The 16,107-nt window shown below is 40.3% G+C and overlaps 1 protein-coding gene across 1 annotated transcript in view; it reads left to right on the top strand.

The window, feature by feature from the left end:
• The window catches only part of B3GNT2 (UDP-GlcNAc:betaGal beta-1,3-N-acetylglucosaminyltransferase 2), a 17,076-nt gene extending 1,949 nt beyond the window's left edge, over nt 1-15,127 (top strand). Inside the window, exon 2 of the mRNA XM_008922797.3 lies at nt 12,690-15,127. Coding sequence (XP_008921045.1) covers nt 12,699-13,892 — 1,194 coding nt within the window. The 5' untranslated portion in view covers nt 12,690-12,698 and the 3' untranslated portion in view covers nt 13,893-15,127. The remainder of the gene's footprint in view (nt 1-12,689) is intronic.
• Nucleotides 15,128-16,107: the final 980 nt, after the last annotated feature.

Genomic DNA, 16,107 nt, shown 5'->3' with positions numbered 1-16,107 from the left:
AGTCCTTTAAACTTCCTGAGGCGTTCTGTACCCCTCGGAGGGGGGGGACTTCAGGTTACTCGCTGTGATTGTGGCTGAACTGCAGCTCGCAATTCATTAGTCATCCTGCAAAAATTCCTGGTGAAAGTTACTTGAGTAACCCTTTAATCCGGCTTCCCAAAATGCTCGGTGCTCTTGGAGTTGATTATTAAACACTAATGTTTAGTTTTAACTATGCAAATTAAGAGTTTGCCTGGCACAGTAGAGGGTTTTTTCCCTGTGATTTTTTGTTTGTTTGTTTTGTTGTTGGTGTTTTGGGTTTTTTTGTTGTTTTGGTTTTGTATTTTGGACAGAGAAAGTGGGTCTGGGCACAGAAGAATTTAATCTGGATACGGGAAGATGCATAAAATTACATGCTAGGTATATACTCTTAAAGTTCTTGAGGAAACATGATTATAGCGTTCTCCTTTGAGGAAATTTCTGGTAAACTATTTCTCGCCTGCCTTTACAGAGAGGCAGCGCGGAATTTAGTTCTCTCTTCAAGCTGCTTGAAGCGGTTTCGTGTTCTTCTTTGCAGTTCCGCTTTGGCCTCGGGTCCTGGTGGTGTCACCGAGGGCGCGTGTGGAGGGTGGGGTGGGGGCGGCAGATGACACTCGGGTGAGTGGCACAGTCGGTGTTTCGTTCAGGTGGCTGCTGGCAAGGACTGCCTTGTTCACTTAGTGACCCAGCCTGATGCCTGAGAAACTACTGGAGGAGTTGAATTAGCTGCCAGTTATTACGAAACGCGGGGAGGAAACGAAACGGAGAATCAGCTTTTCTCATTCAGCAGATGTAATTTCTGATGTGTTTTGCTTGTTCGGTTTTTGTTTGTTTGTTTGTTTGTGGGTTTGGTTGTTTTTTTTTTCTTTTCTGGGGCCGTGAACAACGTGAGACCATAGTAGAATCCTGAAAAAGCAATACTGCCACGGAGGTGAATTGAGATACAGAATGTTTGTCATATACCTAAAAAGACAGTGCTGTCGGTTAGAATCAAAATATTTTTGGCTTAAAGGAACCCCTTGTTTTGCTGCTTGCTTTGAACGTATGACTCTCTGCACGAGATGTTGTGCAGCACAGTTGTGTGGCTATATATTCCAGCCAAAAGCTAGAATTTATTTAAGGCAATTTTGTCATCTCTGGAGTCGTCATGCGTGGATTTATGCTCACGTCTTTTCTCCACGTACTATTAAGAGATGAGAAAAATGCCGGAAAGTGAGATGCAGCAGCAAGGTAACACTGCTGAAGGGACTTGTTTTGAAGGTCATGCATTAGGTGACTGGGAGTGCAGTGAGCTGTCTGATGCCCTGTGTCATGACAGATAAGGCTCACAATTCTCCCTAGAGATTGTTTCTAATGAACACAATGTTGTTGGTGGTCAAAAAAATTATCGTGGTTGCCTGGAAACTCCTCTTGAAATTCTTAAATACTTCTGGATAATGAAGATGATGCTGAGGAGATCAGCATACAGGCAGTGTTTGCTCAGAAAAAAAAAAAGTAGTGTTTGACAAAAAAATAAGAAACGGATAAAGTGTTTTTGTATTGCACGCTGACAAATCTGTGCAATTGTCTGCATGAACAAGTCACAGTGTATATAGGGGGGAAAAAAGCAGGATTTGAGTCTTCATCTTGCCTACTATCAGACTCCTTGGAGAGCAAAGTCTTTCAGAGGAATGCTCCTCCATGGTGACTTGTCAGCGCTTAGACAATGAGGAATTGTCATTTTACTGCCACCTGGTGCAGCTATTTTTGCAGTGGGACTGGCTCTGACAGTGATTTTTCCTGTTGGCTGTGTAGATCCGGTTGAAGGAGAACAAATGGTGGTGACAAAAGACTGTGTCAGTGCTGATCCTGTTGAAACATATGTCCCCTATCACAGCCAATATTGTCATTTATCACAACAGTCAAGAAGCATTGATGGCTTGTCACTGATATGTGCATTTGACCAAAATCTGTGTAGTCACATTGCTCCAAATTAACTAAAGGGTAGGAAAAAGATTGAACAGTGTCAATTAAAATCCTCAGCCAGATCCTTCAGTAACTTGTTCTTTTTCAGCAGATTACTTAATTTTTGACAAATGTGTGTCAGATTATCTTGTAAAATCTGTACTTCAGGCAGCTTGTGAAACTTCAGAGTTAGTTACCTGATGGACTTTTTCTGTGTGCTGTCAGACTGGTGCCTTTTGATGGCAAGTGACTGAGCAGCTGTGTCAGAAACACAAGGGCTGACATTCCAGGTCTTTGTGTTTTGCTGGGTTATGTGTCCTGCTCCAAAAATCCCATTAATTTCTTCTTTTTCAGTTGAAGGATTTGCAGTCTACATAGTAGAGCGTGGTAGGTTTCTTGCAGGTTTGCCACACACTTAAAGCTTCTTAAACAGTATAATTCTAAAACTGGCCAAGAACAGGTCAAAGGCAGGATGGGGGGAAGATATTGGCTAGAGTGTACTTGTTGTGGCAACAAGGGGTTTTTTGTATGTTTTTGTTAAAAGCACAAAATATGAAAAGAAATATATATTTCATTAAAATTATGAGCATTTGAACATGTCTGGTTTTCATGTTAATGTGTCTTGAAGGCCATTAGGATTGATCGCCTCTCAAAAGCTTGAAACCATCTTTGTTCCTTTCATAGGTTGTTGGTTTGGGATTTTTTTTCCTAGTATGCCTCCTTATTACATTTTCTATTACTCTACAGTAGAAGTGTATAAGTAATTTTGAAGCAAGTAGGCATCTGTTTGCTTTTTATATTTAAAGTTTTAAATTTTTTTTTTCAGGTACACCAAATTTTTTTTTGTATGGTAGTTTGTAAAGTTACATTTTTAACCAAAGTCTTAGCAATTAAATTGGGTGGTTGTAGTTGTGTGCATGGGCAGTCACAGGATTAGTATTTGATGTTTCTGGTGTGTCGTAGGCTACGTTCACGTGAGTGCTTATCTTGGAATATCCTAAGTTGGAAGGGACCCACAAGGATTGTTGAAGTCCAGCTCCTGGCCCTGCACAGGACAGTGCTTCATTTGATTTAGGGAGGACTTTGGGCCTGTGAGTGCAGTTAACAAAAATTACTTATGTAATCTCCCTGTTATGCCACGTGCTGACCTCACAAAAATATATTTAAATGTTTTTAATGGGTTTGCTACTACTTCACAGCTGTATCCCTTTATGTAAGTAAGCACCCTTTATGTGCTTAGAAATCAGCAAAAAAGCAAGAAAGATGATGAGGATGATATAATGAAATACAAGCTCTTCCTGTCATTTTAGTACAGAGTGAAAAAGTCATTAGACAAAAGTTTGGGAATAACTGTCAGATCTGTTCAGTCACATTTTGCTTTTGCATAGGAAGAACTGACAGGTATATCTTGGGCTTGATCTTCCACTTTGCTTGTATCTTTCTCTTGGGCCTTTTAGGATTTAAAAGATGACTGTGTAAACCTCTCCAAGTCTCTAGATTATGTAAAACCCAGTGAAAAGACTGGATCATTAAACTGTCTTGTGATGAACTGTGCAGAAGAATGATTGAATTGGTGTCTCATGAGAGGCAATTAGCATTTAAGTAAGGAAAAGAATCCCACTGTGTGATGGGTGTGGTGCTGAGATTTTTTAAAGGGTGAATTGATGAAACAGTTTCCATCAGCAGTTGGTTAAGAAAGCTTTGTTGTTAGAGAGAAATACAATAGTATGAGTTGAAAAGCACTTAATTTGGAACTAGTTCTGTTCGTCTTTGTAAATAAGTTCTGAAACTTAGCAGCTGCTTCATCTTAAACTCACAGAAGAGTTAGTCTGAGAGTGAATTGACTAAATCACTTAATTTGAAAGTCAGCTCTCTAAATGAAATGGGCAAGAAATCTTGATTCGTGGGTGGGAATGAGTAATTTTTATTTTTTCTGTAAAAGGTTAATTCTCAGTGGCTCATGAACCACCCGAGGATGTGCATACTTGTACGGAATTTACAGTAGAAGCATGGTATTGAAAGCTGACGTGCCCCATCAAGGTGTGTGTGTGGGAGGTGCAGCTTCCTGCCATTCTCCTGCCGTTCAGCCTGTCCCAGGTTTGCTGCCGAGAGCATCGTCCTGGTGTGTCCCAGTGCGCTTTGGAGGCAGAGTGGCTGAAGCAGTTGCTGCTTTCTGTGCCTCCGGTCTCCTGTGCTCGTGTAGCTGTTTGTGCAGCTGTGCTGTGAACTGAATTGAGGAACTAAGTGGATTGAGAAATAGCCTTTCTGTTTGCTTATCTTCAGGGTTATACAGAATGCAATCCAGTGAGCTATGCAAATGTGGGAATTCATGGCCTGGGAAAGGGTGGGATTCTTTAGGTGCAGCTGAACGCTGCTCTGTACCCTGAATTTAGTGCTGTTTTATCTTACTTGAGCAATTGTATTTTTTTAATCTGATATTTGAATGTTAGAAACTGGTAATGGAAGGCTATCTTTTGCACACTTACTGTTGATTTGCTTTTGAATAAAAACAATTAAAAGATCTGCAAAACAGCTTAAATTTGCTTACCTAAACCTCTCACAAACTCAGTGGATGCTTTGCATCTGTGTGCAGGTAACAGGTACAGAAGGTACTCCTTGGATTTAGAAGTCTCTAATCAGGTTAGATGATTATCTGCTGTTAACAAAAATGGGAGTAGCTGCCTAACCGGCTTAAAGATCTTTTACAAAATCCTCCTGGTATTTATATGCATCTTTAGCTGCCTAAAACTGTGGAGAAATTGTTTCCTTTTCCAAAAACTTGACAGGCTAGAATGAGATCTGCCTCTTAGGTTTTACAAGTTTGAGAGAAGACAGTGAACTCCACTGATTTTTTTTTTTCCTGAACTTCAAATGAATTATTCAGAAAGATGAAAAACTTTTACTGTACTCGTTAATTACACCTGAAACCAAAACCAGTTGAAGGCAAAAGTATTTTTCATGTATTTGCATTTTAAAATGTAGGTTCTGCATTCTCAAACACGTGCTTAGTTCAGTATCGTAAGTTCAGAGGCAGATCCCAGAATTCTGACGTGAATATTCACAGGATGAATTTGGTTTGGATTGCCTTCTGAGCAACCCTGTAGCACTTTGCAGGGAAATATGGCTTGAGATGGCTGGGAAGTCCCACCCATGTATCCCATCACCCAGCCACTGACTGCAAAAGTGGCAGCTTGTGGAAGTCAAATTGAAAACCAGCGTTGGTTTATTTTTAACCCAAAAGGGCAGTGGTCATCAGGGGTGGGTAGTAACTTCAACAGACATAGTTTTTAGCAGTGTGTTTTGTGCAAGAAGGCTAAGAAAAGGTAACGTTTTGATGACTTGAAGTATGGTGCTTGAAGGATGGTTTGGTTAGTTGACTAAATAATGAATACTCTCTATGCAGACATAAAGGTGGTTGAGGTATGGTTGAGGCAGTACTAATTACTGGGTTTAAGATAAAAGTGGAAGAGATACCAGGAGGAGATGTCTTGTCTGTGGAAATTATGGTCATCTGCCTCTTGAATAGGTACATTAAATCACCTTTTTTATTTCAAATACAGCACAAAATCAAGGAGTAAGAGTGTGTCTGTCCAGCAGACTTCATCTCTTTAAATGTACCTTGAAAGCATGAGTCAGGTTTGCAATGTGTTATCAGAACAAACACAGATCCAAGTACTAAGAATCTGGGAGGAAGGTATTTCATTATCCACTTCCTTGGCTTTCTAGGAATTATGGGCAGATAACACTCCGTGTGAAAGGAACCCCTGAACAAAGAGCAGCACAAATGGGTGGGTCACGCTGGTTCAGTAGGCAACCTGTAAGCTGGCCTGCTTACAAAAAGTGTTGGAGAAATTCAGACCCTGGGGTGTATTTCGTTAAGGATGAGGTTTCCCAAACTCTTTGTTTCTGGTGGACCAGTGGTGGGTCTGGCCCTGCTTGTTGGACCTCTGTGGATGAAGGTGGGAACAAGACCAGAAGTGCAGCAGCAACATGCTGGTACAAGGAAGTTTAAGCTGATGAAAAATGGGATCTGCTGTGGTCTGGTCTGTGGGAGTCTTCATTCTCCTCTTGCTCCATTCCTGGTGTTTGTGCAGCACAGTGGCAAACACCTCTAGGGACGTGAGGCAGCCGAAAACTAATTGCTGCTCTATTGTCAGGTGCTTTCTCATCCTCTGGCTTCCTGAACTGATTCACCACAATCCTATCGGTGCAAAAGTAGGATGGGACTGTGCAGTTTGTAGGGGAAGGAATAAATTACAGGAATGAGTCAGCTGTGACTGAAACTGTTTCGAACTGCCATGGAACTGTACCTCCCCAGCTTGTGACTGACGTGATGAATGGCAATTAATTTTCTTCCAAGAAATACTTCTCTGCTGACACTTGGTTAAACCTCTTATCTTGATTCTTTATAATTTACTGTTCGTTCAAGCTGAAGCCTGTCAAGGGTAACTAAAAACTGAAGTTCTTAAATCAGAAGCTGGCAACTCTGCGTTATTCCTAACAAATTTACAGTATCATAGTTCTGAATCTTGAACTGACCTTAGAAATGACTCTTTTGTATTAACAAATTGGGAAAAACAGGTCACTTCTGCTACCACAGGCCCTCTTTAACATTTGTTTTTATAGTGAGTTGAGATCTTACCCACAGTTGTCAGTGTGAAATCTCAATTACTAAAAAAAACAAACCTAAAACCAACAACCCAAACTCTTTTTACTGATAAACCAAGAAACCGATTTTTTTTTTTTTTTGGTTACAGATTTTTTTGTTTGGTTTGGGTTTTTTTTTCATGTGCAGTGAGGAACACCTTCATGGATGTTTATTGTGGCTGTAGGTGTGCCAGTATAGAATGGTGGTATCAGCACGATGTACTGATTTATAGGGACATGCCATGGTTTAAATTGCCTTATGTAAGTGTGCTGTACATGTGGAGCTCTGTTGCTTTTTCATCCCTGTAGGAAATCATGACCAAACTCAAGTAGTCTGTACCAGTAGAAAAATTGGAATATACATCAAACTTGGGATTGAGTTTACAGAATACTTCTCATAATGACCAAAGGGCTTTTCTTGCATATACCTTGATCTTCTATAGAAACATTAAAACAATTCAAATATGAAACTGAACATTCATTCAGCCAATCCAAGAATTTAATTTTAACAGCTAAAAAGACAATATTTAGGCCTAACTTACAGTGAATTCAGTAGGTGCACGGTATTTAAAAATCTTAATTAAACCCAAAGCTTTTGTGAGAGACACCTTTAGTAACTTAAAAGATAGGGTTTGGATCTGAGGATTTGCTGGTAGCTGACTCTCATTTAAAAATGAAAAAATAGATCACTCTCTAATTCAAGAATTTGGCACTTGAGCAGTTTGGTTTGGGGTTGGAAGTATTCAGTTTGAGATGGTGGAGATCTGATAGTATTTCTTCCATCTCTAAGTGTTCTGTCAAGCAGGAATTTCACATAGGCTGGTTTTAATGAATTTAAAACTAGTTTTTTACTGTTGACTTACTTTGAAAAGATAACTTCGTGGGTGTTGCTGCAATATTTCTAAGCAGCAATATAAAGTCAACAAAACTTTGGTTTCGTAGAAGTTATTTTAAATGGCGTGTTCTGGTAGCTTCTCTTTTCTGCTGGAAGAGCTAGAGGGAGGGGAACACCTGAAATTAGTGAAAATGGTGACAGGAACAGAATATAGCTTACTCTGAAGATTCTGGAATTGTGATACTCAGAACTTGGCATTCAGCAGCAAATGAAAGGTCTTAATACCACAGCTGAAAAATTGACATTAGTAGTGCCAAGTAGTCAAGTAGGCTATTAGGGGTAGGGAGTTGGACTCTCATTAAGCTTTCACAAACTTTAATGTAGGAGGGATTTCCCCGCCCTTAGAAGTTAACTCAAGAAGTTAACTTAGCTTTTGGCAAGTTAACTTCTGGAGTTTCGTTGGAATGTAACTGCTGTGAGCAATGCCCTTAAACGTTATCTGATTGCTTTGAAAAGCAGGACTCTGCATAGGGTGAAAACCTGCTGGCATCCAGGTGGTGGTAGTGTGAGAAATTTAAATGTAGTGCTCACAGGTCCCTTCGGATTAGCTGCAGGGTCTATGCATTGCACCCTGGGGAGTTGGTTTCCATGATAATCTGATTGTCTCCTGACAAGTTTATAGGATGGTGTTCTCACCTCATCAAGGCTGACTCTTGATCCCTGCGATTTGGAGGCTTGGTGAGACCCAGTGAAGGAGTGTGGTCACTTGTGGGTTGTGCTGTAGAAGAACCTTGTTGGAACACTGTTCTCTCTGCTTGATTTTGGTTGTGACTTGGATGAGGTTTAAGAGGCTTCAAGGGGAGTCTTGGTTTGTTCTTTCACTTCAGAGCCATCACTTGTGCGTGGGGTGCACAGTGACTTCATAGTCTGTGCAAAACTGAGTATGTTCTGTGGTTTGCACCTTGCACCAAGTCCCACTGATGTATAGCTCCAGAAAAAGTCTCCACAAGTTCTTATTTGTGAGCTTTAAGTACTAAACGATTTGGTTTTTTTGTTGTTATTGTAATATCAAAAATGACCAAAAAGAAGGGGAAGGGACCACAGATAAAGTTCATTATATAGCTGGAATGGCAAATGTGTATAGAGAAAATAACATCAATATTTTTTTGGTGTTGCTTTTGGGGTTTTTTCGAGCAAAAATGTGCTGAAGATAACTGGTGAGAAACAGAATGTGAAGTTAATTTGGCATTTATTCAAACTCTTTATAGTTCTTTATGCCTTGGAGTGTGTTTTAGGAAAATACAAATACATCCTTTCCTAGTCTTGCTATTTACTCAGGTCTTGAAATTCCATGCACAAGTTGCACTGGTGTCCTTTGGTATTCAAATACTGGAAGATTGGAATTTCTCCCAAAGCTGAATAATATGCTGAAAGATGTCTCAAAGCAGGTATATGCAAATAATGAAAACTAATGTTAAAATAAACATATAACTGCTCTGAATTTCATTGCACTCTTTGCTTTGAGTAGTGTGTTATCTCGGTAACTTTCTTCCAACTGGAACATTGTTTCAGGCTGTGCTGTTTGAAGAACACAGAGAACATTGACTGTTTTCAGTGGTAGCCACTGTGTGTGACGTGCTTCTGTAGAAGCAGAATACTGATATCTGTTCGGTATTTTCCAGTCCTTAAGATTTTCTTAATTACTATTGTATAAAAATGAACTTGTGTAAAAGCTCTGAGGGGGAAAAAAGAGATATGGCTGTGTGTAGTTAAAAAATAAATAGTGTTCAAGTTCTTAAAAGCTGAAAATAGCACAGACTTTTTGTGACAGCCTGGGGCTCTTAACATCTTCACATTCTAAAACTGTGTTGTTGCTCAATCCGGAAATCTCTTGACTCACTGAACAAAACTGAGCTTTTAGGAGAACTGATACATCTCACAGGAGGTTAGTAGGACTGAGTATGCCTTGTGATGTGTTAAGTAATTAAATTACTTTCAGAAATGTAGTGTCACTACTGCACACACTGTTGCTGACAGTGTCAGAAGTTGTGCTGCACTTACAACTTCTATAAGGGATAATACCAGGCCTCAGACTGAAGTTACATGGTAAGATCCAAGTCTACCTTAGTGCCAGTTACAGCTTGCCTCTGCAAAGAGAGAAGGGTGGTTATATCTATTAGATAGCTGAATTAAAACGTTGTTTTGCCAAATTCCTGATAGTTTACTCCTGAACCAGTAGAGTGGTAGGTGCAATACCTGTAGCTAATAAGGATTATCTTATCTTTTGGCAGCCCCAGTAAATAAATGGACTTTTAATGCTTGGGTTTGGCAGTCAGATAATGTAGACATGTTACTCAACCCACTTAGAAAATACATCATAACTCCTGTCCTCAGTAGTAGATACAAGTATTTGCAGTTTAAAGGCTGTGGCTTCTGTCAGACTTGGAGGAAGGTGGAAAAGTTGAATGTTTTAGCTTGCACCTACACAGTCTGTTCAGAGACTGGTGGTACATGACTGCCTGCACCAGGGTGTAAGTGTGATGCTGTCACAGCTAACAGTGCCACAAAGCCTCTTGTTGGAGGATGGTGGGGATTGTGGATCCAGAACCAAGGCTCAGTTGTTCATGTGTTGTCATCCCAGCTGAAGGGAGGAAATGTGTCTGCTTTGCTTCCTTCTGCCCTGTGCTTCCACTGTAGCTGCTGTGGTGCTTACCTGGTGTGCATCTCTGGTCAGGGTTGGGTTTCTGCTGGGTTGGTGATGGGAACTGATTCATGGAGAGGCTTGGCAGAGCACCAGAGCCAGTGTGAGGGAGGGGTTGGACCCGAGTTCTTGGAGTCAGAAAGGGAGGAGGAGAGAGTCTCCATCAACAAGAGTGATCAGGTGATGAGTGGTTGAGCTGCTTGTGGATCCACAGCTTTGAACAGGGTTGAGGCTGGAAGTATTTACTTGTGGGACTGATAGCATTTGCCGTGCTGTGTGTGATGGAACCACTGTCACCTTGCCAGACTTCTGATGAAAAGTTCTACCAAGTCTAATAGGAAATGGAGATTTTTCTGCGTAGGATCCCTGTCTCATTTGCTGCAGGGGATTGCAGTCACAGTGTTTTGAAGGATTTTGTTAAGTGTTTGCAAATGGTGTCTGGTGTTCAGAAGAGTCAAGTATCCTGATGACTTACAGAGGTGTTGAATACTCACAGTTTAGTAAGCTGGGGGCTGTGACAGACGTGCTGTGTTAGTGCTACATATCCTGAAAAATCAGGCTTTGGCTGAGCTCTTGACAATCCTGAGTTTTGCTGGCTGTTACTAGGAGGGAGCATGTCATCCCGTTGTGTCAGGAGTCCCGGGATCATAGGTCAGATACCACATCATTTGTTGTTCTGGTGAGAAGTGCTTCAGAGGACAGGGTAGATAAGCACTGATGTGCACGCTGAGCTGCATGGAGTAGTACAGTCAGGGGACAGCTGCCTCAGTATTTTTGTTGTACTGGAAGGAAAGTGAAGAAAAATAATATTTAATTATCTGTTCTTAGTGGAAGCTGCTGTGGCATTTGAAAGAGGAAGATAAAGTTTCTTTGAACTCTGTGTGACCAACCAGTGCTTTGTAACAGTTCAGCTGTTTAGCTTCAGTGATGGCACTGACCACAAGTGTGTTTTTTGTCTTTAAAGTATAGAAGAAAACTACTTTAAAATTAGAACAGGAACTTCATAGCTGACTGAGAATAAAATAATACATAAAGTGGATCTGGCCTGAGTGTGTACAAATATGCAGATGGTACATGAGGAGGAACAGGGATGTTTCTGAGTAGCCTGTTGTTTCTGAGAGTGGCTTTTTATTTCAGAAATACACACACCCACTTTGGATTAATAAGGTCAAATAAGAGAAAAAAGATTGCTGATTACTTACCTGCTGCTTTCTTCCTAAATTTTTAGTAGTTTAGTGTTTAACTTGTTGAGGAGTAAAAGAAAGTAAGGCTGATCAAACCAGAAGAGATCAAGGGTCAGTCTAGCTCAGTCATCTGGTGATGGCTGGGAAAAGAAATGAAAACAGCAGCAAGTACGAGGTGTACTTTTCAAGTGCCCCTGTCTGCTGTTCTCTGTGCCTCCAGGACCTCAGAGGCCATGTTTGCAGCTGGGCTTGTAACAGTGATTACAAATCTTCTATGAGATTTTTCTGGTCTTCTAATAATCATTTATATTCCTGGCAAGTGGAAGTGTCTTCAACAATGAGTTCCATATATGACTTGACCGTAGTCTTGCTGACCTTATTAATTCTGAGTTATTTGTGTAGCTTGTACATGGATATACCCCTGGGCTGGTAAACAGTTTGATAAGCACTGCTTTAGAGGAACACGCTGTTTTCATGTTGCTCCTTGTACTTTTCATCCTGACAGCTGTGGAAGAAAGAGGGATTGATCCATTTTGTCTCTCTCAGTAAAAACTGGAGATGGGTAACAGAATTTTTATTCAACAGTTCAAAGTCTTGCATGTATGGGAGACCTCTCCTTTTTTATTTCTTTTAATTTTTTTTAAACTTTCTAATAATTACAGTTCTACTTTAAGCTGCCATTCATTTCTTTTCCAGTTGGAGGGGAAAAAAATATAAATCCAAGTTCACATTCTCCTCTGTCTGCTGAGATCTGAATACCAGCAATGCAGCTGGCAAGTTTTGCCTTTCTTCTCTCCCAAGGAACAGCCAAGTGAAATTGTCAGAAAATGATTGTGTGCTTTAAAATTTGGCTCTGCCTGTTATGTAGTTGGAAGATACAAGAGTGCAAGTATAAAAAGCTTGAAACTTAATTTAAAAATAACTGACCTTATCATATAGCAATTTATTCTATACCCTTCAGCTCACCTTACGAGCAGAAAAAAAAACTTTCTCTGCCTGCCTTTGCCAAGCTGAGGGCTCGGATTCTAATTATTATACAGTCAAGTGTTTACAGGAGATCTGAATAAGAAGCAAACACTGCTGGCTGATTTAGGTGCCCAGTGAAATGCTGTGTAACCTTGCTAAGTAGCAAATGGAAACCGTGCATTTGTAGCAGCTTGCTGATGAGACCCCGAACACCTACGAGCTGTAGGTGTGCATGTATTAGAGACAGATTAGTTTGGCCTTTTTGGGGGGTGTAGGTAACCTCTGTTTTTAGGCTGCTAACTTTCATATTGTTCACCTGAAAGTAGTTTGTATTTTTATGAGGTCGAGAACTTGATATGAAAAAGGCTAAAAATCTCCTTTTATTTATTTCTAGATATGAGAAATGAGTGTTGGACGCAGAAGATTAAAGCTGCTGGGAATTCTGATGATGGTGAACATTTTTATTTACGTGATTGTGGAAGTCTCAAAAAGTGGCAGCCAGGAGAAGAATGCAAAGGGCCGTGTTGTTATACCACGTAGCACATTCTGGAGAAAATATACCCCTCACAAAGCTTACTGGAACAAACAGCAGCAGAAGCTTGAACTCCTGTACAACCCTATTCTGGCCTTGCTTTCCAATATGACTGTGGAAGAGAATTTGAGTTCTAACTTGAGCGCTCTCAGTTCCTGTGACCCTGACCCGTGGGTATCTTCAGAGGTTAGTGACTTTGCAAACCTGCCAGACAGATTCAAAGACTTTCTACTCTATTTGAGATGTAGAAATTATTCATTAGTAATGGATCAGCCAAACAAGTGCAAACATAAACCTTTTCTGCTGCTGGCTATTAAGTCACTTATACCCCATTTTGATAGAAGGCAAGCAATTAGGGAATCCTGGGGCAAGGAAATTGAATCAGGGGACGTGACAGTCAAAAGGGTCTTCTTACTTGGACAGACCCCACCAGAGGATCATTTTCCCGATCTCTCACACATGCTGAAATTTGAGAGTGAAACCCACCAAGACATTCTCCTCTGGAACTACAGAGATACTTTCTTCAACCTGACTCTGAAGGAGGTGCTGTTTCTGAAGTGGGTCAGCAGCAGCTGCGCGAACGTCCAGTTCATTTTTAAGGGTGATGATGATGTTTTTGTGAATACCCATCAGATCCTGGATTACTTGAAGAGCTTATCAAAGGAAAAAGCCAAAGACTTATTTATAGGCGACGTGATCAAAGATGCTGGACCTCACAGAGAAAAAAAACTGAAGTACTACATCCCAGAGAGTGTTTATGAAGGTTCATACCCTCCGTATGCGGGAGGTGGTGGGTTTCTGTACTCTGGTGATCTGGCATTGAGACTGAATAATGCATCTGACCAGGTACTCCTTTACCCTATTGATGATGTTTATACTGGAATGTGCCTTCAGAAGCTTGGGCTTGCTCCGGAAAAACACAAAGGCTTCAAAACGTTTGATATCGAGGAGAAATACAGAAATAACATATGTTCCTACACAAACTTAATGTTAGTACATAGCAGAAAACCTCAAGAGATGATTAAGATCTGGACACACTTGCAAGATCCACACTTAAATTGTTAAAGTAATGTGCATAGGTCCAAGTCCAAATAACTTTCCAGGTTTGGGTCTGACTTCCTTGGTGGATCACTGAAGCTCTGTTTAATAGTTGAATTTTCTCCCTAAACTTTTTTTCCCTGTACTTTCGAAAACGAGAATAATACTAAAATTTGAAGGGATGGCTTGAAGACTTGGTCCTGACTTTTCCACTGTCCTGATGGTCGTTATGTTTCAATATTTGTCTTAATTTTAAAAGAGACTTTGAGGATATAACTAGCTGTCAGTGACTGGTTAGCTGTATTGGAAACAGGGATTGCCTACTGCAATGCATCTTTCATTATTTGCGTTGGTGGAAGATAATTTTTCCTTGAGTAGTGTTCGTGTGTGGAAACCACTGTAAATTGAAAATACACAAATTGGAGGAATGTAATTTTATCTTTAGGTATGAAACATTTACAAGACTTTAACTTTTAGATTTTGTTTTAATGTATAATTTTCGGTCCTTTTGCACCCTGAAACAGTGTTTTCTCCTTTACTTAGGGTCTTTTGTGCAAAGTGTATCTGTGTCTGAAGGAATTTACCCTTTTATTAGATTATGCCTTTTTTTTTTTTACAAGAAAAGCATAATACTGCTTGAAACACCCCTTAAGAGCTCAATATATAAGGAAAAACAACAGACTTTGTTTGGAGCTGGGCAGTAGGTACAGTTAAGTTGGTCCCTGCCTCACTTAGTTACTAAAGATGACTTTACTGTTTATGTTCTTTATGTGAAAAGCTACTCTGGTCAATCCTTGTTTCCTGTTTGGGCACTAAATGTGATCAGGTAGCTTGATGGGAATGACTGAAATTGCACATTGCTTATGAGAGCACGGTTTGGATCCCCTGTAAAGGGGCAGCAAATCCAGAATTGTGCAGATACAAAGAGTTTCGGATTTTGAAACAAACTTTGAAGTTGCATGAAGCCTCACGTAGAGTTAAACATGTTCTCGAAACTCAGATCTTCTGTATTTCCACATCTTGCTTATAAGAATTATTCTAAATAGTGGTTGCTTTCTTTGTACATGTAGAAGTGCCTGTCTATTTATTGTTCAGATGGAAGACCAAAACATTTTCTTAAATATATTTTGTGTAACATTTTATTTGTATAGTGTTGTCATTCAGATATTTAAATAGAGCATGATATTTTAAATCTGATACGTGTAACATGTTAAATAAAGCTAATTGTTATTTTTGAACTTGAAAAATAAAATGTGATTTAAGTATTTCTTGTAATGCTTCATGTTGACTTGCAGAGCTCTAGAACGTGGCATTCAGTAAAAGGACATAAAGCAAAAGGCTTTATTTCTCTAATGCTTGTGTACCAGACTATCGAGAAAATGTCACAATTGTGCATGCATTCGTTAGATACTGGAATAGATGGACAACTCTGGTGAAAGCAGGGGGACATTGAGTGCCCTGGGAGAAACAGTAAGTACAGAGATAATTGCCTGTACAATGCCACTGCTTGTGCAGCTGAAAGGAGTCAGGGAATGGATTGAATAGCTGGCACTTAAGTTTTTGTTTGAAACAACTTGGCAGCTCTTTTCCTTTGCTTCTTCACCTGCTTTTTCCCCTTCATTTACCTTGAACAAATGTGGTGCTTTGTCTGCGTCTGGTCTTCCACCTTTTTGTTCTGTAGATGATCGTGTGGGCCCCAGCGTAGGTAAAAGACTGTGCTCTGGTGCTGTGCCATGAGGTTTGACCTTGTGCTTTGTGAGAAATTACACCTTTCTGAAAGAGATGCAGGTTTTACTGTTCATGTGTTGTTGTTCCTAGCACCCTGTTTCCTTAAATACTAGCGGGATTTTTGTCAAGAGTTTGGGAAAATGAGTTATACTGATGATGAGAGGTGCAAGGAGAGATGTAGTGTCAAGAGCCTTGAGGGGGAAGGAGGGGTTGCTGAGTAGAGACATGGAGGGGAGGGACAGAGACAGAGGCAGGTGAACACTAAACATACTGATGAGGTCCATGGAAGGATCAAACACACGAGAGAGGCTTGAAGGGAAAAAAAGAAAAAGGGACAGGAAAAAAACCCAGGATTTAAATGGTGTGAGTAAGGTAGGGTGGAGTGCACATGTGATACTAAGTGAAATGGGTGGGATTGGTGGAGTGCCAGCATTAATTGTGTAATTTATACCTGCAACCATGAGATCAAAAGCAGGCCTCTTGCATAGGATGCCCCTGATAATAAGGAAAAACA

This window comes from Manacus vitellinus, unplaced genomic scaffold (genome assembly GCF_001715985.3).
Source record: "Manacus vitellinus isolate BGI_N305 unplaced genomic scaffold, ASM171598v3 scaffold_70_pilon, whole genome shotgun sequence".
Taxonomy (NCBI): domain Eukaryota; kingdom Metazoa; phylum Chordata; class Aves; order Passeriformes; family Pipridae; genus Manacus; species Manacus vitellinus.
This window is presented reverse-complemented; position numbering and strand designations above follow the sequence as displayed.